General features: G+C 31.3%; 2 protein-coding genes and 1 long non-coding RNA gene across 5 annotated transcripts; 1 reads left to right on the top strand and 2 right to left on the bottom strand.

Moving 5' to 3' along the window:
* Positions 1 to 3827: 3827 nt before the first annotated feature.
* On the top strand, positions 3828 to 9291 carry LOC137808164 (protein NRT1/ PTR FAMILY 7.3). The gene is made up of 5 exons (XM_068609139.1): positions 3828 to 4013; positions 4218 to 4332; positions 6691 to 6908; positions 7008 to 7570; positions 7829 to 9291. The coding sequence occupies exons 1-5, from the start codon at positions 3987 to 3989 to the stop codon at positions 8697 to 8699; spliced, it is 1794 nt and encodes a 597-aa protein (XP_068465240.1). The 5' UTR covers positions 3828 to 3986; the 3' UTR covers positions 8700 to 9291.
* Positions 9292 to 11896: 2605 nt separating this feature from the next.
* Positions 11897 to 12674, bottom strand: LOC137808165 (uncharacterized). 2 transcript variants are annotated; one of them, XR_016519231.1, is made up of 2 exons: positions 12558 to 12674; positions 11897 to 12411 (listed from the first exon to the last, which is right to left on the bottom strand). It is a non-coding gene; the product is annotated as an uncharacterized LOC137808165 (long non-coding RNA). The 2 variants fall into 2 exon arrangements; XR_011080675.2 differs by having other exon boundaries at positions 11897 to 12306; positions 12558 to 12666.
* Positions 12675 to 17372: 4698 nt separating this feature from the next.
* On the bottom strand, positions 17373 to 21598 carry LOC137808160 (Phosphoribosyltransferase family protein). 2 transcript variants are annotated; one of them, XR_016519228.1, is made up of 8 exons: positions 21231 to 21540; positions 20976 to 21137; positions 20194 to 20442; positions 19523 to 19666; positions 19277 to 19444; positions 18691 to 18827; positions 17962 to 18043; positions 17373 to 17613 (listed from the first exon to the last, which is right to left on the bottom strand). XR_016519228.1 is itself a non-coding variant. In XM_068609133.2 (8 exons), the coding sequence occupies exons 1-8, from the start codon at positions 21387 to 21389 to the stop codon at positions 17433 to 17435; spliced, it is 1215 nt and encodes a 404-aa protein (XP_068465234.2). In that variant the 5' UTR covers positions 21390 to 21598; the 3' UTR covers positions 17373 to 17432. The 2 variants fall into 2 exon arrangements, 1 of the variants encoding a protein (XP_068465234.2); XM_068609133.2 differs by having other exon boundaries at positions 18691 to 18760; positions 21231 to 21598.
* Between the last annotated feature and the right edge of the window lie 371 nt (positions 21599 to 21969).

Raw genomic sequence — 21969 nt, 5'->3', positions numbered from 1 at the left:
AAATTATTAAGACAACAATTAATTGGGTGAATATGCATGCATAATGTTTATATTATTAATTTAAGACACTGCTGCCACCAAACATGTGCAAAATAAATCCCATGTGAATGGATATTTTTCTCTGTGTAAGCTTCCCCTGTATTTGTCTACTACGTTATTATTCTTTTTTTCCTTAAAACTAACCATAAAAGTCCATGGATGAAACGATATTTATGGTATTTTATTAACTAAATACTCCTCCATAAGATTATTAGATCATGTGATTTTGTAATTCGTGGTATTATTGTATACTAACACCCCAAATAACTAACATAATTACATAAAGCTTCACTATTTACATTTATATACAAAAAGTTTTATTTATAATATATGGAAAAAAAAAACTATCTACCTATCCATTTATCTATATATTTAAACTAACTATCTATTTATATAGCTAATTTATGTAAATTATTAAAAATTTATGATAATGCCTATTCAAGATATGATTTAAATAAAAATAATTTATACAAAACTAAATCTGTCTAATTCATTTTCAAATCATATTGGAATAAAAATTTCATAGAAATTTTGAATACAAGATTAGAAGAACTTTTTATTGTTGATTAAAAAAAAATTAGAAGAACTTTTAAAATTTATTAATATGGAACCTCTTTGGATGCAAGATGTGAAGAACTTTAGAAATTTTGTACTAATTTGAAGAGGATTAATTGAAAAAAATATATCTCTATTGGTTGAGAAATTATTGAAATCATGTTTATTTTAGTTAGAGTTGTAAAAAAAAGTTATTTGACCTAACTCATCATAAATTGGTTGGTGAGTCAATTTAACTCGTATCACTTATAAGTGAACTTTAAAAATGAGTTTGAACTTATCACGAGTTAGTAAATTGATAAGGTCAATTCACTTAATTTACAAAATATGTAGTTTTTTAGTTGATATTTTTTTTCTTTATAATTGGAACCAAATTTTAAATTAATAGAAAAACTGACAAAAAAAAATTATCATAGTAATATGTATATAATAATCATTACATGTGTTTATATCTATAGATAGATTATCATTCTAAATATTATATTAATATGCATACCAAATATAAACACTACTTGGTAATTTTAAAGAACAATTAAATAAGATCTAAAGCCTCATATATATTAGTATTAAGAAATGAATTTTAAGTCTAACTCAACCTTACAAAATTGACTTATAAGGTGAGGTGTGCACCAACTTATATACTATGAAATGTTCTTATCTCTAGTCGATGTAGGATCTCCAACACACACTTCTCACGTCGAGACTGTCAACTCGTGCATGAGACTATATATTTATGGATGGTTTGATAGTGGCCTGATAAACTTGCAAACTTTCGCTAGGATATACTCTAATATCATATTAAGAAATGAACTTTAAACTTAATTCAACCTTATAAAATCGACTTATATGATATATCTTTATTCTCTAGCCAATGAGGGATCTTTAACACACTCCCTCACACTGAGACATGTCAACTCATGCATGAGACTATATATTTATGAGTGTTCTGGTAGCGACATAATAACTCTAACAAACTCTCGCTATGATAGACTATAATACAATATTGAGGAGTGAAATTCTAATTCAACCTTATAAACCTGAATATAAGTGTTCTTATCTCTAGTTGATGTGTGATCTCCAACAAACTAAAAAAAGAATAAGTGAATTGACATATTTTGTTATTAAAGAAAGAATTAAAAAAAGAAAAGTTAGAAATGAGAATGAAAACTTGTAGACAGTATATATTCCCCCTCACCTCTTTTTTTTAATTGTTGGGTTGTGGATTGTGATAGAAATTTATTTTAATTTTTTTATCACATATTGATATTGATGAACAACCTGACTAATCACATGTTTAATTTGAGGAAGTCAAGTTCTTATTCGTCTGTATTTGATTTCAAACTTTACCCAAATTTATAATTATTTTAGTCCAATTAAATTTGGATTAAAAATAAAACAAATTGATTGAAAAGTGATGTTCCACTTTATCATATCTAATTTCACTACTAGAAAATTAATTATTATATTCTTTTAATAAAAATGTGTATTCTAATATAAACATATGGTTGAAAGTAGTCTCAAAACTTATCCTAATATTCAATATCAATTTTATTAAAAAATAATAAATTATGTCTAACCTTAAAATAAACAGGACCAATTATGAATCTTAAACGTCAAACAATAACTACTAATAATTGACCACACGAGGGCATAATGCTTGGTCACAACTTTCATTAATTATTTAAATTCGGCGTTTATTTTCATTAGGTTAGACGTTATTAATAGTTGAGTTTTTATAATCTTGTTCTGGATAATATTCTATATTTGATTTTTAGAAATGGATATATATATATATATATATAATATCTATATTTTTAAACAAAGTAAAGGTGCCAATTCCTTTTTATATATGTTCTTATAGCTTTTCTCATAATAGAAAACAAACACAATTAATGAAGATTTATTTTACTTAAAAAGTACAACAACAAAAATTCAAAACGAATTTTGAACTATAAAATTGAAAGTATGAAAACAATTGAGTAATTTATCCTTTTAAAAAAAATTATTAATATATTACTCAATATTCGGAAGTTTTCATTTAATAACAGTTTAGAGACTGAAATATTTTAGTAAAAAACTAACTATTAATAAATACTTTAACAGCAATAAAAATACCAATCTTCTAATAAATTAATTAAAATATATCTATAAATTTGAAGATAAAAAAATAAAATGAACATATAACAAAAATTAAAGAAAATTAAAAAAGAATTTTTGTGGGTGCTAAATATGACATGGACTTGCCGTATATTTCAGTCCAAAAGAAATTCTTTTGCATTTATTGATAGCTGCCATTCCATATGTATTGTATTTTGATTTGGTATAAGTGTAATTATTTTAATTTTAGTTATCATTACATATAATAAAATAACCACCTTATATTAGAATATATATTCATTTTTCAAATGTTCTAATAAAGCTAAATAATTATACTATTTATTAACAATTGGTTGAAAGGTCAATTATAAGTATCTAAGTATAAGAGAAATACCAAATTTAGTTTTTTTTTTAAATAAAAAATGTTGATTTAATTTTAAATATATAAGAATTTTGATAGTTATGTCATAAGATTTAGTTTTGTAATATTATAACAAATTAATTTATACTTTTTACATCACTGAGAATAAATAAGCTTTTTTTCTTAAAAATTTAATGAAAGTGTGTAATTAGTTTGTTGATTATTTATTCTTGGTAATTTTATTGTAAAATATTAAAAAGAAAATAACATGTGGATGTCTGCAGTGCATGTAGTATTACATCAAACAACTTTAGTCTAAGAAACAACTTGGGAAATGAAAAAAAAAAACTATTATAAAGTTATAACCAACAAATTCAGATGAAGAAACAGGTGCATATCAAACAAGAACCTCAGTTTCATTTATACATTGATGATGAATAATTTGTAAGTATATTTATATATTTATCAGCATTCTTTGAGTCATGTAGTAATTATCTCAATGAAATCTTAAAACTGATCACTTCACCTAAATTATTTTAATTATTTTTTTATTTTTTTTTGTTCTCGTTGGTTATTGAGATATATATTAATTGACAATTATTGTACAAAAAGTATTGATATAATTTATCAAATAAACTGAGTGTATTTTGTATATTTTTTTATAAAGTTTTGGACGATGACACGTGGGATGTCCCCACTTCTGTACTCTGAAATCTGGACCGTTGAAGGCACCTTTGCTTCCCCTATTTATTGGATACACCCAACCTCTCTGCTTCATGTGTAAATTTCATTCTTCTTCTATTCAGCCTTCACTGCACAACAGCAACACCTTCCTCTGCTTCACCTCTCTCACCTGCATTCCATAGCAGGTTGAGAACTTAATACAACTTTCTCTTTATCTTTCTCTTTAACTTTCATCACTTTCACATCACCAATGGCCTGCTTAGAGCTCTCCAAAGAGGTATCATAGCCTTCAAATCCTTCCTTCTCACCTTACCCTTTTTTCACTTTTTATACTCCTTTCATCTCTAGTTGCATGCATGCATTCTCTAGCATGCGCTTCAAGATTTTGTAAACATATCTATGGAATTAAACTATGAATGTGTTACAAGAATAAGTACTAAAACCGGTGTCATTTCTTTCAAATGTTGAAATCAATCTGCAGGTAAAGTTCAAAGATGACACAGAAGAGGTAACTCTTGACGGAAGTGTTGATTGGCATGGTCGCCCTGCAATCAGAGCCAAATCTGGGAGATGGGTTGCTGGAACCATTGTACTATGTAAGTTCCAAATATAACATCATGTTTTATTGTTGTTTGTTTTCTGTTACAGACATGGTACTGTAATGCTTTAGATAATCTAAATCTTATGAGTGAATTAAATTTGTTATGATTTGAGCTTATTACAACATCATCAATTGTGTGTGTGTGTGTGAGAGAGAGAGAAAAGATACGTGAAGTGAAGTAGATGATGATAGATACGTGAAGTATGGTAGCTGATGATAGGGGTGACTCGTGGCAGCAGTTGGAGCCGTAGAAGTTTGAAGAACCTTGTCCAGCTAGCACAAAATTTGATGAAAAATGTGTGTATTTTAGATAGCTTATCAGTGAAAGAAGTCTATAACTTTGCCTTTAGGATGGTTCAGAAACAAACAAGGGTTCTTGGTCATCTTATCAGTTTCAGTCAGTGGAAAAGGACACATCATGCTCCATCAAATTTACAAAAATCAGAGGTTTTATATATCATATTGGATCAGTGATGTACTCTTTCTTGATCCAGCTGTGAGTGAGAGAGATTCTGAATCCTGATAAAAGAACACAATAATTGAAAAGGGAGAGGGAGAGTGAAGAAATTAGCATGCATTTTAAGGGAATACGTCCCTGACACGTAGCCACTGCTAGGATCTTGCATGACGTGAGTCATTGCCACGTGTCCTTAGCAATGGATGTGTGACCATGAACCAACCAATGTGTGAAAGCAATGTTAATTACACATTTGGTAAGCTATAACATTTATACCAGTAACAAATATATTAACATCATACTTTTTAATGTATTTTTTGTATTATTTACTAAATTTGTTTAACATTACTTCTTATAAGAGTACTTGCAGCTAGTTAAATTAGTTGGTATTTTTCTATTTTTAATTCATTTTTTTATTATATTTTAATTAATATTACTTCAAATATTTGAATTAATTTTGATATTTTCGTTTTGAATGATAATTATTAGTACAGCAACTAGGAAGTACAATATTTAATATTATCAATATAAATATTTTATGAGAAAAATACTTCATTTATTGATTTTTTTAGCAACTGTTTTTGGAATGATTGATAGTATAATAGTAAAGGCAAGGAATAATTGATAAATGCCTACTGACTTAGTCAGAAGTTTGTTTCAAATATAACATAAACACAGCATTAAAGGTGAAGGGAGATTGGTAGGTCAGAATCAGCCAAGTATGATTGGAATTGTTAAGTAAGTTCTGAAACTTTTTGGTGCAGAGAAGTGAGGAAATGAGTAACGTGAGTGCATGTACATATATGGAATTATGTGATTGCTTTTTAGATGCAAAAGTACACACATGCTGAGATAATATATCTTTTACTTTTTTGTTTTTGTTTTTATAGGGATGACATAGCAAGGAATCTCACAAAAACGATTTTTTATTAATTTATAAATAGTTTAGTTGAGAAATATAAAAGATAATTCATAATAAATAAATAATTTCAATTTTAAATTATACAGAATATACCCTTTTATGAATATTATTGTTTGTGTGGAAAGGAAAAAATAGAAATCACCATCCTGCTACTACTGAAATATGAGTCACAATCAGAAATATATTTTTACAAATAAGATCCACTATAACTCTTCAATAAATGTTATCACTATAATATATTCTCCTTTAGAAAACAAATGGTAAAATCTCAAAACCAAACACTTGATATAAAGTCTTTTTTACACCTAAAGAGAATCCCTTCTTCTACCCACAACACTTCTCTCATTACTGAATTAACGTCGGATTGTGAATATTATTAACAGGAGTAGCTAAAAAGATTTACTTAGAGCAGAAAATTCGAAAGTGTTATTTCGTGTCTGAAACCATTATCAATACATGACCTATAAGTGTGTGCTTTACAAAAGCAAAACCTGTAATACCTAAAATGATATTATTAAGTATCATGTGTGCATATTTATTGTGGTGGTTCATAAAGCTTGTTAGTGGTAATGCACCATTCACGGTGAAAATTCTGGGGACTTGTCATTATTATTATAACCGGTCTTCGATATATGCTACCCTTTGCTAGTTGTAGTAACCCTGATTGATTTAGCCATGCATATTAGCACATCTATATTTACCCCCTCTGCACATACCTTTATAACACCTTAGATACGTATTAAATAATTAACTGAGAATAAAATTTGCATGTTTCTTAGCTGAATTTGCAACAGTTTGAAAGTCTCTCAGGAAAATACGTAATTAAACACTAATAGAACTAATGGGATAACACAAACAAGTTACAGCTTTAGTCCACTTACACAAGGATGCATGTGAGTGTATTAAACAACACTATCTACAATAATAATAAAACTATGTTGACACTGTTTCTTTTCTTAATTGTATCAAATCAGTGAACCAAGGTCTGGCAACCTTAGCATTCTTTGGTGTAGGAGTGAACCTAGTGTTATTCCTGACAAGAGTGATGGGGCAGAACAATGCTGATGCTGCAAACAATGTGAGCAAGTGGACTGGCACAGTATACATCTTCTCTCTTGTGGGTGCTTTCCTAAGTGATTCTTACTGGGGAAGATACAAAACTTGTGCCATCTTTCAGGTCATTTTTGTAATAGTAAGTACTATCCTATTGATTTCATTTCACTTCCTTATTCTCCCTCTTTAGTTTCAAGCTAATGCATTCCTCCGGTTATTAACTAATATTATGGTTCAGGGCCTAGTGTCCTTGTCCCTTTCATCATACCTCAGCTTGATTAGGCCAAAAGGTTGTGGAAATGGAACTATTTCATGTGGGAAAAATTCAAGCTTGGAGATGGGGATGTTCTACCTCTCAATCTATCTCATTGCTTTGGGAAATGGAGGGTATCAGCCAAATATTGCCACGTTTGGAGCTGACCAGTTTGACGAGGAGCACTCAAAGGAGGGTTACTCAAAGGTTGCCTTCTTTAGCTACTTCTATCTGGCTTTAAACCTTGGTTCACTCTTCTCAAACACAATTCTAGGCTATTTTGAAGATGAAGGATTGTGGACACTGGGGTTCTGGGTGTCTGCAGGTTCTGCTTTTGCCGCCCTTGTTTTATTTCTTCTTGGGACCCCAAGATATAGACACTTCAAACCCAGTGGCAATCCTCTTTCAAGGTTCGGCCAAGTCCTTGTTGCTGCATTAAGGAAATGGGGAGCTCATGTGACATCAAATGAAGAGGACCTATATGTCAAGGATGAAAATGAATCTCCCACTAATGGCAACAGAAAGATTCTTCACACCGACGGATTCAAGTAAGTATTAGAAGCTATTTCCATATGAAACCACATAGTTAAATACTTCTGAATATAATCCATGTTAATACCTTGTAGTTATAGATCAGAGGTTGCATGGAATGCTTTTACTGCATTGATGCCATCAGTTAATCATTTTGCTAAGACCATGGCACAACTTAAAATTAAACACCAAACACTTTCTGAATAATTGGTCATTTTTCATTCTGCCAAGCTATAACAAATTGATTAATTTGACATTTATCATCTGCTTTGCAGGTTTCTGGACAGAGCAGCTTTTATATCTACCAGAGATCTAGAAGACCAAAAAAGAGGCCTTCATAATCCCTGGCGTCTCTGCCCTATAACTCAAGTTGAAGAAGTGAAGTGTATACTAAGACTTCTTCCAATTTGGCTCTGCACCATAATATACTCGGTGGTTTTCACACAAATGGCTTCTCTTTTTGTAGAGCAAGGGGCTGCCATGAAAACTACAATATCCCATTTCAGAATACCACCTGCAAGCATGTCTAGCTTTGACATCCTTAGTGTAGCTGTCTTCATTTTCTTCTACCGTCGAGTGATTGATCCACTTGTAGGACGACTTAAAAAGACAAGTTCAAAGGGTCTTACTGAGCTTCAGAGAATGGGAATTGGGCTTGTTATAGCTGTAATGGCAATGGTTTCAGCAGGAATAGTTGAATGTTACAGGCTTAAATATGCAAAAGTAGGATGCCCCCATTGCAGTGGCACAAGCTCTCTAAGCATCTTTTGGCAAATTCCTCAGTATGCACTTATTGGAGCTTCTGAAGTTTTTATGTATGTAGGCCAGTTGGAGTTCTTCAATGCTCAAACACCAGATGGCTTAAAAAGCTTTGGAAGTGCCCTTTGCATGACGTCCATCTCTCTTGGGAACTATGTAAGTAGCTTACTTGTAAGTATTGTTATGAAGATCTCCACCGAGGATCAGATGCCAGGATGGATCCCTGGAAACTTAAACAGAGGTCACCTAGATAGGTTTTACTTCCTCTTAGCAGCCTTGACATCAATAGACTTGATCGTTTATATTCTATGTGCAAAGTGGTTCAAGAGTATACAGCTGGAAGGAAAATACGAAGATAATGATATGCCTGGTAGCTATAAAGTATAATTTGCGATGAACAACCAACAAAGGCTACGATAACAGCATATATAAATAATAGAAAGAAGGGATCAACAACTAGTCAAATTAACTTGAGCTGTAGTTGCTATCGGAAGAAAAGGTGGCTGGTTTCGGTTAGAGAAGCCCTTTTACCCGAGTCTCTTGTAACTTTAGTCATTGTTTTTGTTTCTGCTAACGGTTTGTTTGGTTTGAGAAAACCTTTTTGTTTTCACTTTTGTTTATGCAAACAATTACTAAGATGCTACCTTCTCTCCAATTAGTATCCTTGCTTTCAAAATTTTGTATAGCAAATGGTAAAAGCAACATAATGTTGTTTATAACCAGTTCTTGTACAAAATTTTGAAATCTAAATAAAGAGGAAAAAAGGTAGCATTTTTGTAATTATTTATGAAACTGAACATAAAAACAATAATGTTTTCAAGAAACCAAACAAAGCCCTATATTTTCAGTTTCTGTTTTTGTATCTAGGTTGTGTAAAACTAGAGTTTTGAAGAGACAATGACAGTTTCGGGGCCACTTCAAGTGTCCTTTCTTTTAGTCTTTGTAAGCTCCATTGTTAACACTGAATATGTTATTTTAATTTCCGGGTGTGAAGTATTATTCTCTTATTACCAATCCTACGTACTATATGTCTCTCCTCCCAGTGATAACACATGTTTTTGTCATTGATGCTTGGAAGTGGAACAGGACAAACATTGCAATCATGAGCAATCCATTAACTAAAAAACTAAGGGGCTTCTTATGCATTCTAATTTAGATGAGTGGCTGCATAGACAGAATAACTTACAAATAAACATTCATATACAAAAAAAAACAAGAGTTTGGTGTAAAACTAACTTTCAAGGGGCTCCCTGCTTTTCAAAGTTATAGGAGAGAGTAATTGATATCATCTTTCACTTTAACATGTAAAGATGTTGTTTCTAGATTCAAACGCATAACCAACTGGTCATGAAGACACAACTTTACCATTGTCTCACGACTTACTCTCAAACAAGAGTCTTGTGCATGACTACTTCAATATATCTGAACCAACCGGCAACTTACAAACAGTATTGTGGAATAACTTAAATCAAATTCACTTTAAAAGTGTCTACCACACAAATGACAATTCTATAACAAAGAATCTGCAAATAAAACAGACAGAAGATAAACAGAGAAGAACAAGAAAAAAAATCACAAGAAGAAATAACATGGTTTAATTGAAATGTTAACAAACTTCAATCTACTTCTACGATAGAATCCACTATGAACAGAGATTAAAACTGAGTTTTTCTTAGTGAACAACGACTCTCGATTAACAATAGTTGAAGTTCTTATATACACAACATAACAACCATAACAAACTACTGTCAAACACGTCTAAACTAATGGAGAAGACACGTGAATAGTGCATCTTCCTACTGAGCTGGAATATCGCTTAGGCGACTTTTCCAAACTAATCTTAGTACACACTAAGGAAATAGACCTTTTACTGAGACTATCCACACTAATACTAGAAGATACATATCTTCTACTAGACAGTTAGACTGTCTAAGAACCTTGTTGAGATTTTACTAAATCAATCTTCACAAGTCTCCACTTTGGTTCAACACAAATCTTCTAAGCAATAATCACTACTTGCCACTAAGTCCTTTATAGGTAAGAAGATGACCTGTGAGAGATGTTTTGGTGTTCAAGCACCCAACATAGTTCGAGTCAACATAACCTTCTATGGGAGCATCTTTGGCATACCACCGAACTCCAACATAAACTAAAACTCTTACAAGCGATCCCTTCAGATAATGAAGAAACCACTTAAGAGCTTGCCAAGGAGCTTGTCTAGGATTTGACATGAACTTGCTAACAACACTCACTATATAGGGGCAAGTACAAACCACCACACATCATAAAACCAACGATGTTTGCATACAAAATATCATGCATATAACTCTTCCTCCATTGTCTTAGGAGACTGTTCATCACTCAACTTATAGTGAGAAACAAGAGGTGTGGAAACAGGTTTTAAGTTTGTCATCCCAAACTTGTCAAGCATTTTTCTGAGGTATGCTTCAAATCACATTGTCTAATGATCTCAATCCCCAAAATCTTCGTAGCAACTCCAAGATCCTTCAGAGTAAATTCAGTATTCAGCTCAGCCTTAATTTTTCTCAATCATAGGCTTACTAATGCTTGTTATCAGTATGTAATCAACATACAACAACAATACTATGAAGTGATCTTCTGCTAGAAACTTAAAGTAGACACATGTACCATACTTGCACCATTCAAAGCCAATACTTGCAATGAAGTTGTCAAACCACTTCTTCCATTATCTCGAGAATTGTTTTAAACCATACAAGGATCTCTTTAGTTTACAAACATAATCCTTCTTGTCTCCTACCTCAAATCCTTTTAGTTGCTTCATGGAGATGGTCTCTTTCAAGTCTCCATATAGACATGCAGTCTTAATGTTCATCTATTTCAACTCAAGGTTAAGCTCAACAACCATGTCTAACAACATCCGTATGGATCTATGCTTTACTATAAGAGAGAAAACATCACAATAACAAACTCTTTCTCTCTAAGTAAAACCTCTAGCCACCACTCTCAGTCTCGCCTTGAATTTTCGTTCATTAGTTCCTGAATTACCATCTTTACGTTTGAAAATCCATTTACAACCTACCAACCTATAATCCACGTTCACTGCACCAATTTGTTGTGGAATAGCTCAAATCAAATTCATTGCAGAAGCATCTACCAGAAAAACGACAATTCGATAATAGAGAATCCACAAACGAAATAGGTACAAGATAAACAAGGAAGAACAAGAAAGAATCACACACAAATAACGTGGTCCAATTGAAGTGTTAACGAACTTGCTTCTACACCCACTACAGAATCCATTATGAACAAAGATTACAATCGAAGTTTCTCTCTCAATGAACTTTCACTCAAAAAATCTCAATTAATAGTAGTTGATGATACAAATTCCTACATATACAACATAACAACCATAACTAACTATCGTGAAACGCGTCTAAACTAATTAAAGAAGACACATGAACCATGCATCCTCCTACTGAGTTGGAAACACTTAGACGACTTATCCATACAATACTAATCTCAATAGACACCAAGAGACTAGACATTCTACTAAAACTATCAACTAATACTAGAAGATCCACATCTTCTACTGGACAGTCTGATGCAATTAGACAGTCTAGGAACCTGTCATGATTTCAATGAACCAATCTTCACAAACAAAAACAAACATAACCAGCATCTTAAAAAATTGTGAAAATACAGTTAACATAGCCATGAACCCAGCCCCAAAAACACTTACTAACACAAAAAAACACAAACAGCAACTTAAAAAAAAATGCACTTAAGGAAGCCATGATACCCCCAAGTAGAAATGGAATAAGGAGACACACATTTTTTTGGTACACAAGGAAGTAAAAAGACAACTGACAGAATCTAAGCCAAAACGGTATGCCCTTTTTGCCAGTAAATCAGTAGCTACATTTGCTTCTCTAGGATAAATTCCAGCAATATTTGCCAACGGCAACCTCAACAACTCCTTTGTCTCCAAATTTAAGGCCATGTTGGCATGTACCTGCACATCACCAATATTCTAGTTATAAAAAGCATTAATCATTTCCATAAAGCCGCTCTCAGAAATGATCTTTTTATAACCAAGATCCTATCCCATACAAAGACCCTGTTCCAAAGGAGAAGATTGTTAATTTTGGAAATGCATGATAAATTCATGAGTGAAGGTTTCAACAATGTTTATGTGAACAAAAGGTGTAAGAGAGAGAAAATGGAAGTCTCTGGAAGCGAAATAAAAAGGTAATTGGAACTTACCTCCAATTCAACGAAGGCAGATTAGAAGCAAAGAGTGAAAACAGAGAAGGGTTTGGGAACAGAGAAAACAGCTATCCCCAGGAAGAATCCAGCTATCACTCCAGTCCCAGATTATAAAGAATATTATTCTTATTATTAAAATTATTATTTAGGTTCAATATATTTTTCTCAAAATTGGATCAATTTTATTTTTATTTAAACTAAATTAACATTTTTCGATAATTTTGAAAATGTTGTTTGCAGTGCTTTTCCATAAATAGTGTGTTTGAATGAACGAAATTTCTTAAAATGATTATTTTATTGAGGAAATAAAATTAAAATATGAAATTCTATAAATTTAAAAGAAAAAATTATATTACAAACAATTTTTTTCACCTAAAATATTAGAATTTGAAAATTTTGATAATATGTTTTCTCTATAATCAGGTTTTTTCTCTTCATACTTTTTTTTTTTTTCATCTTGAACTCAAGCGGAAAATCGTTGACTTGACTATAAATTACTTAACTTCCCTTCATTGACTCAACACTAACTAAGATTCCTCAATTTAGCTTAGTGAGGATGTAGCTATTTATTTTTTAACATCATCAACATTCTTTTCTCAATTATATAATTAGTGATGTTTATTAATTGATTTTCAGTAGTATGTAGTATTTAGCTAACATTGTCTAGAATATTTTAATTGGCATTTAATATTTTTCAATGTTTGTAGAGACTTTTTAACACATTACCAACACTTTTTTATCCAAAGTTAGCTAAGATTTTTTTTTTCATTGTTGATTAGGGGGGAAATCAACTTAAGACTATGTGGTCAATATCAATAGTTAAACTGAAAAGTTAGTAAAAATTAATTATAAAAATCAAAATAAATAAAAAAATCTACTATAAAAAAAAATTTAACGACACATTCTTGCATATTTTAACATTAATTGAGTCATCGTATTAACCACATACAAATATAGTTGTTAATAAAAAGTGTTGTTGTAGGTCCACAAACGACTAAAATTATATTTAGAATTGTCGTTGTATCCCAATTTTTTAAAAAAATACTTGTTTTTTTATTGTTTATATTAATTAATTTAATTAAGTAACTTGTGCATATCATACTATTACACCGCAAATAAAAATTAACAATATCATATAAAAGTATAAATCAACAGAGACGTTTTACTCTTTAATATATTTCTACCTTAAAATTTTAAAAAAATATATTATTTCTATGCATTGTCAATTTAAAGAATTTATATGGGTACTAAATTAGAATTTATTATTGGTATAAATATTATAATAATTAACATAAAACCAAAAAAAAATGAGTTTGTGGTTATGAAAAGTGTAAAAGAATATTTTATATTATTAGTACACAAACTATATATTCAAAAATAAATTGTCTAATAGTTAAAACAAATTTACATCACAGTTTAAATTGTCCATTATAAATTTAAAATATAATTTATAGTAAGTTATAAAATGAAATCAAAAGATACTAAAACATTTAAAAAGTATTTTTTTTATGACTCAAATAATAAACATACTGTAAAATATAATAATTTTAAAAAAAGTTAAATATTTTATTATGTGTCATAAATAGAAAAAATATATTGTCAAATACATCAAATTGTTTTAAAAGGGTTAAAAATTTATTATTGTCCATAAATATATAAATGAAAACCTTTTAAAAAGTTAGAGAAAAATATATGATGTGGTTATTATAGGGAGAGAATTTTAATTATAAAGCTATTTTGTTTGTGAGTGAAACCACATTATGCGATTGATCTCGCTAATATCACATCACACGCACGCATATGATAGTGATAATATTACTTAGAAAATTTCAAAAGCCATTTTTTATTTTATTTTTATTTTTCTTGGATACTTATAAAGACATTTCATTGAATATCATATACTCTATATGTCATATTCTATAATTAAAAGTAATAATTATATGAAAAAAAAAAACATATTTAAAGTCACACGACGACAAATATGTTATTGTTAAAAAATTGTCGTGCTTGAGTATCTTATTGGGCCATAACAACTATTACATTATAAAATCATATTAAGTTCAAAATGTCTTGTAGATATCTATAAGAATTTAGGTGTCAATTACCCACTTGCATATGATAAATAATAATATTTGAGTAAGTTGCATTTTAGTATGGTACCCACTTGTATGAACCAAAGAGTTACGTAAGTTATTGTTAATTATTTTGCAATATATTGTAAATAATATTTTCTTAGTAAAGCTATATGTGTATTTTTTGGCTTAGGATAAAAACGTATGCAATATTAACTTTTCTTGGGGTACAATGTTTAGAAATTAAATTTATAAAAAAAAATTCGTTTCATTGAAATGGTTTATTAAGCACTTTCTTATCTAGTGCAAAACACACACACACACTTTATTATATACTATAATTTTAATTTAATCTTTATATTGTATGTCATTTCCTATCTTTAAGATTTTTTATTTTTTAAAATAAGTATCGTTTTACAAATGAAGTTATACTTTGTTGTCTTTAAGCATTTACTCAAAAATCATGGGTACTGGACTATTTTTTAACTGTTTCATTGTGAACTAAATCCAAGTATAAATCATGATGAATCATCAGTTCTTATGAAAATCAATTCCTTTCCTCTGCATTTTAAGTTAGAGTACCCATTTTTCTTTTGTATTTTAATATTTTTTTAAGATTTGGTTTCTTATTTTGTAATATTTTTTAAACAACGATAATGTTATCAAGAGTGGAAATATGTTACTCAAAAGAAAAAACTAATTTAGTTAATATCTCAAAATCTATCTAATTCAATTCACAAAATATTGCAATGGATTCAATAGAATCCAATTTTAAAAATTAAAAATAATTAATTATTATAATAATTAAATTAAAAACCTTTTAGAAACTACACAAATTATTTAAATTATAAATTTTGAGTAATTAATATTACGCAAATATCGTCACATTATTTTAATTTTTAATACAAAAATAACATTAAAAGATCAAAAATGATATTGTAAGGTTACTGTTGTTATTAGTAACAGAAAAATAAAATATCATGAATTATATCAAGTAACCTTGTTATGTTATTATATAATCAATTATGTCCCGATTATGTAGTCATGTGATTATAATCCTAAAAAAACATTAATAGTGATATTGACTGGACATGTACATTTTTAAAAGGTCTTATATCTGCAAACCTCAATGTTTCAATTTTCAGGTACCTACACTAATACACCCGTAAAAACATTTCTACGTGCATCCAAAATTCAATAGTAAAGAATATGAACTCTTAGCAAGTGTGTTTCCTTTTTATCTGGTCACCTGTAAAAACATTTCTAAGTGCATCCAAAATCCAATAGCAAAGAATATCAACTCTTAACTATTGTGTTTCCTTTTTATCACTAGTGTGTTTCCTTTTTATCTGGTTTTGTTATTGTTTTAATTCAATAATAAACTGTTACCTCCTATTTAAGGTTGATTATCCAAAATTCTGTAATTTATTCTGATACGACATGAATGTCTTTAAATATGAGTATGTTCATACACAATGTCAGACTCAACTTATGACATGCCCCGTAACCTCATGCGTAACCTCATGCGTAAGTCAATACAACTAAAAATTAACTTTATTTTGACGATCTGAAATCGACTCACATATATCTTCTTAATATCAAACTCAACCCAAAGAAAAAAAAAATCTTCCGAGATGTTAAAAAGTTAATGAATAACATATATGAAGAAGGAATGGATGGAACGATTGGCAAATGGGATGTTGGCAATGAAGAAACAGAAAAGAGGAAAAGGTGATTTTAGACTGTTCAAACTACCGACCACTCATCACTAAATATTAGTACGTCACCAGCATTTTCTTAATGCTGGAAAGTGTAATGTTATACTGGTGAAGTAATAAAGTGAATGGTGGAGTAATGTTAACCATTCACACACACTCTAGAGCATAATTGGTCATTACACTACTTCTAACCGATCATGCATGTTTCGATAATCTGTTATAAAGACATAAATGCATTCAAACACCATTGTAGTTTTCACACTCGTCAACTTTTTAAAAAATTTATCCATGCACATAGACGATACCATGCAGGGAGAAAAACAAAAATATACCCCCAAATGAAACTTCCCACTCTCTTTTTCTCATTTTAGGGGGACACTCTTTCCTCCCCTCTCCTTTCTTTCCAATCAATTCACTTCAAATCATACCTATCAAGCACCTCCTTTCTTTTCAAGCAATTAATCTCAATCACGTGAACAATACATAGACTCAATCAAACAAAGTAAAATGTAAATGAAAAAAATATGTACTAAACTTCATTATGATAAAATAAAGCTTTTGCTAGTGTACAGTATCTCGAATATGCATCCGCTATTCAACTAAATCCTTTCATTACCAAGTTTAGAAATTTGCAAATCATCAAAACACCATAGAGCAATCTTCCTTGTGCATAATAAAAGTTGAGCCTTCTGCTTATTCGTTCTAGGAACTTTCCTTTACTCATATCCGTTGCTAAATCATGTCATTTTTGTATGATTCTACAAAAGTCACATTTCTCATGAAGGATAAATTAAAAGTTTTTCACCTGTTAATAAAATTTACCTGTTTCATGGTCAAATTAGAAAAGTTATTGGTTAAAATTTCTCATGTTTTTTCATGAAAAAGGACAATATTCATGAGCTAACTTGTGTTGATAATCCAAAATATGCATAGACAACCCGCCAAAATATTAGTCAAATATAGAAAATAAGGGGTGACAACTAAAAATAAAATTAGACGAAATAGAAAAAAAGATCAAAGGGTACAAAATAAACAGCATTTATTTATTGATTAAATTAACTGCAGAAGGTAATTACGACTGTTTACTGAAAAATACTACTAACAGAACTGTCATCATGAATACGCCAAATAGTTTCACCCAACAGGTTTGCTACAGTAAGGATAGTTAACTGCGGGAAATAGTTCTTCTCTGTAACGGGAATGGTGTTCGTAATAATCACCTCTTGAAATAGGCCACCGGACAACCTCTCAATTGCTGGAGGGCTGCGATCATCCAAATAAAACAAAACCACCATTATATGAATACTAGTTTATATACAATACTGAACATGAATACCATAAGCAACATATATAATGATGAAGATACAGTAAAACATGCATACAGATGTATCCATAAGCTTATTAAAGTAAAGAGAGGTAAACGACGACCAATAAGCTGATTAGCAATCTTTAATTACTGAATAATTAGCAACTAGAGATCACTACAATAAAGAACGGAAGAAGTTTATTTGGCAGTGGACTCGAGACTAGACTTCATAGATTCAATTATTAACTAGGGAGACAAAAGGACGAAGCAAAGAATAAAAATGTAGGGCAAACCGAAGGCAATACCTGAAAACAGCATGAGTACAGCACGCATACACTTCCCTAGCTCCCTCTTCATGTAACAGTGCCGCACCCTTAGCAATGGTACCTTCAGTCCAAAACAATTAGAATCAGATACATACCAACAGATATCAATGATGAAAATAGCAAAATGAAACTAATGCAACCATCATTCTTGCCTACTCAACAAGGAAGAAAAACCAAAAATGCTTCTGAAGGAAATGCAAGCTGAAACTTTTTTAAACAGCAATCAGCCATCTTCCCAGGCAAATGGATGGATTAAAATATGACTGAATTTTCCCCCATCAATTAAGTTATTATTTAATCAATTTCTTGTCTCCATAACTAGATTCAGCAGTTCCTCAAAACAACATAAGCTAATGAAAATATTTATGAACACCAAAATACGCTAAAGAACATTTGGAATCTGTTCATAAAATGTTCACTAAGATAGATAATATGAATTCAATCTTAGAATATAGCCAGTCCAGGAAAACACACTAGGCAAAATAGAAAAGCAGGATGCCAGAGCCATAAAATAATATTACAGAGAATGTATATATTCATAAAAGATCTAGTACTTAAATATGTCTAAAATTTTAATTAAAAAATCTAGCTAAATTTTGTTTAGATGAATTTTTTAAACCAGAAAGTAACCACGTATGCAATAAAGAAGCACAGAAGAAAACAACATTTCTTTGCAAATTTCAAAATACGGCAGGGAAATTGACATACCAGCAGTGTCGATCATATCATCCACCATTACTGCAACCTTTCCTTTAACATCACCAATCAGATTCATCACCTTCAGGGCAAACATAACACAGATAAATATACCTTCGGAGATCCGTGTTATTAACTTTAATTTAGCCCTGAGGATAATTAGTATACCATAAAAATAGTTAAACTATGGGCACATCCAAAACTAACAATAAAAAACAATAGTTCTGGAAAACACCAATAAGATAGGCTACCGTTGCAGAGTAACATGTCACCCAAATATCCAACATTGCAACCAACCACAGAAGATAGACACTTCCAGGTACAGTATCAGATGAAATTTAAATCAAAATATGATAATGTGAAAGTAACCATTTAACTTACTACACATCAAATAGGCATTATCAATGGCCACATGTGTTGATTAACCAAAGTGATGTACAGGACAAATTCATTTCTGGAAAGAAAGTAATTATTGATAACAAAATACCAAAGAAACCCAATAATGTTTGTTTAAGGAGTATACTTCCTTACATATATGGAAATTTAAAAAAAATGCAGAATGTCAAGGATAATGCACATATTTTGTCACAGTAATTACCTCAGCAACATTGTGCCCATGGCGCCTTTTGTCTACAATAGCTAAAGGGGCATCAGATAATTTCTTTGCAAAAGCACGTGCTCTTGCAACACCACCAACATCAGGAGAAACAACCACCAAGTCACTTGAACTTATTGTCTTGCTGGCAAGATAATCAAGAATCACAGGCTAGTGGACATCATAAACAATAGTATTAGAAAACATGTAGCCCAGAATGAAACTACAACCATTCAAAGCTTTACTTACTTGACAATGAACGTGATCAACAGGAATATCAAAGTAACCCATGGACTGCCCTGAATGAAGGTCACAAGCAAGAACCCGGTCTGCCCCAGCTTTGGTAATAAGGTTTGCAACAAGTTTAGCTGCAATTGATTCACGCCCTTGAGTCTGTAAAAGAAAAATAAATAAAAAATCTTAGCTTTGAGTATAAGATTGAGCATAAACAGGGAACCAAAAGTATAACTTTTGAAAAAAAAAAACAAAGACATCAACAAATTAATTCCCCATTTAATAGTGCTGAAAACCAAATTAGGCTCCCAAAGGTACCATGGAAAGTCCAATCCAAGCCTCAAACAACAAACAAGATGCAAAGCTTCCAAGAAGGTGAGTCTTGGTTGATTTCTGGGTTGTCTTTGGATAGCTAATGGTTTGGTTAGCTCAAGGTTGAAGGGTTAAGGGAACCCAGGGAGGTTTCTTGGAAGGTTCAAGGTGTAGTATAAAAGAGAATGGAGAAATCAACCAGAAACATCAAAACAATCGCAAAATTTCCAGAAAGATAACAAAAGTACACCAATATAATAAACCAATGAGTCGGATAATCTTGTCTGCCACACTGAATCTCATATGTAGACCCTTTGTATAAATTAAAAATACTGGTTGTAAAATAAAATTAGCTACGTGCAAAAAAAACTTGCCTTTCTATCAGCTCTTGCATATCCAAAGTATGGAATCACAGCAGTGATATTCTTGGCCGACGCTCTCCGACAAGCATCAATCATTATTTTAAGCTCCATGAGATTCTCATTTGCTGGAGGGCAGGTTGGCTGTATAAGGTATACATTGCAACCTCTCACACTCTCTTGTAACTGGACATAGATTTCCCCATCAGCAAAACGCTTGATGGAAATCTTTCCAAGTTCCAGACCCATGTAACGGGCGATTTCCTAATCATACAAACACGTTTAGAGAACAACAAAACTCAACAAAAACCAAATCAGTAGAAAGACTATTCACGCCAACTATATTTTCTCACAAGCAACAAATACAACAGATAGATACTAGACTCTGAATTCAACAAATAAGCTTTTTCATTGTCCATCATGTTTGTAACCACAAACTGACGCATACAAAGGCGCTAGATGACACCATGATAAAATCTGGTATCAATTTTTCAATATTATTGATCCTTTGAATCAGAAATAAAACTGAATGTTTATTCAATCCAATCCACTAGCAGAATTCAATAAACTCAATCGAAAAACCAAATATTGTCAGAAAAGTCTATTAAAAGCTATTGCGTCAGTCAACAGTCGTTGAATGATGAAAAGGTCCTTAAACGTGCATGCATCGGTCAAATCAAATTCGTCCTAAAGTACCTGATTGTTCAACGAATACACGTTAATTTTCATTCAGAAATTGAAATATCTTCCAGAACGACTAAGACCGTTCACTCAATGATAAAGAAATAGAAAATAACCTGAGAGAGCACAGGATTGGCGGTGCCAGAGAACAATTTCAACCGGTTACTGTTTCTGCTGACCGTTTTCTCTGCCCTCGCAGATTCCAAGAATTTCGGCAGCGTCCGCTCGTTGAGAACCGGAATGGTCGGTTTCCAGTTAGAATCCGACATGTCACATTTCTGCCATTGAAACAAGAAGAAATAGCATAATCGTGAGCAAATAATAATTTTAAAATGATATAATGAAAATAAAGCGGATGATTCTGTGATTACCACGCTGCAAGGAGCGAGGATTCGAACGCGCGAACTGTCGACGAAACCTAAGGTTCGAAGAGTGGGAGCATGGGAAGTGCCGGTGAAGAGAGAAGATGAAGATGACGAAAAGGCCAGGGCGGAAGAAGAAGAAGAAGGCTGAAGGAGTGAGGTTGCCATGAACGGAGGAACCAACGGGTTAGGGTTTGTAAAGTGTCTTCTTCTCTGCAAGAGAGAGAGAGAGAGAGAAGAGAGGGTTTGGTTGGAGCAGCGCGAAGCGAATTTCGAGCTCTGTTACCAGTGGTGGCGGGTCTTCGTATTTTCCACGAGATTCGGCTTTTTATGTGTTCGCGGCTGAGGGTCACCGCGCGACGTCGTTTTACCACAATAAAATAATATTAATCTATCAGGGAAATATATACAACTAAAAATGAAATAATTTAATTCAAATACTACTGTACTCAGCCTGTGAATGTAATTTGGATTTCGGGGAACGTTTGCTTACGTAGACGTAATATTCGTACTATAAAGAAATGAGAAGATATTAATTATTTAGATTTAGAGTTGTGTGAGGAAAAGAAGGAGAATATATTAATTATTTAGATTTAGAGTGGTGTGAAGAAGAGAAGGAGAAGATATTATTGTGAAAGTAAATATTATTTTTTTTTAAAAGAATAGATGTAGAGGAAAAGTCACATCAGTATGTATTATTTTTAAATTTATTTTCATTTATTCTAATGTTATAATATTTTTTTATTAT

This window comes from Phaseolus vulgaris, chromosome 3 (assembly GCF_051622355.1).
Source record: "Phaseolus vulgaris cultivar YP4 chromosome 3, ASM5162235v1, whole genome shotgun sequence".
Classification (NCBI taxonomy): Eukaryota; Viridiplantae; Streptophyta; class Magnoliopsida; order Fabales; family Fabaceae; genus Phaseolus; species Phaseolus vulgaris.
The sequence above is the reverse complement of the archived record's forward strand: the minus strand, read 5'-3'. Positions and strand labels throughout refer to the sequence as shown.

Excerpts from the sequence above, each read along its gene's own strand:
- LOC137808164 (XM_068609139.1), top strand. The coding sequence starts at position 3,987 with ATGGCCTGCTTAGAGCTCTCCAAAGAG. Across the intron at positions 4,333-6,690 it reads TGCTGGAACCATTGTACTAT|TGAACCAAGGTCTGGCAACC; the intron begins GTAAGTTCCAAA and ends GTATCAAATCAG. Across the intron at positions 6,909-7,007 it reads TTCAGGTCATTTTTGTAATA|GGCCTAGTGTCCTTGTCCCT; the intron begins GTAAGTACTATC and ends ATTATGGTTCAG.
- LOC137808160 (XM_068609133.2), bottom strand. The coding sequence starts at position 21,389 with ATGGCAACCTCACTCCTTCAGCCTTCTTCTTCTTCTTCCGCCCTGGCC. Across the intron at positions 18,044-18,690 it reads TGATATGATCGACACTGCTG|GTACCATTGCTAAGGGTGCG; the intron begins GTATGTCAATTT and ends TTTGGACTGAAG. Across the intron at positions 17,614-17,961 it reads TGTACTCATGCTGTTTTCAG|CCCTCCAGCAATTGAGAGGT; the intron begins GTATTGCCTTCG and ends GGATGATCGCAG.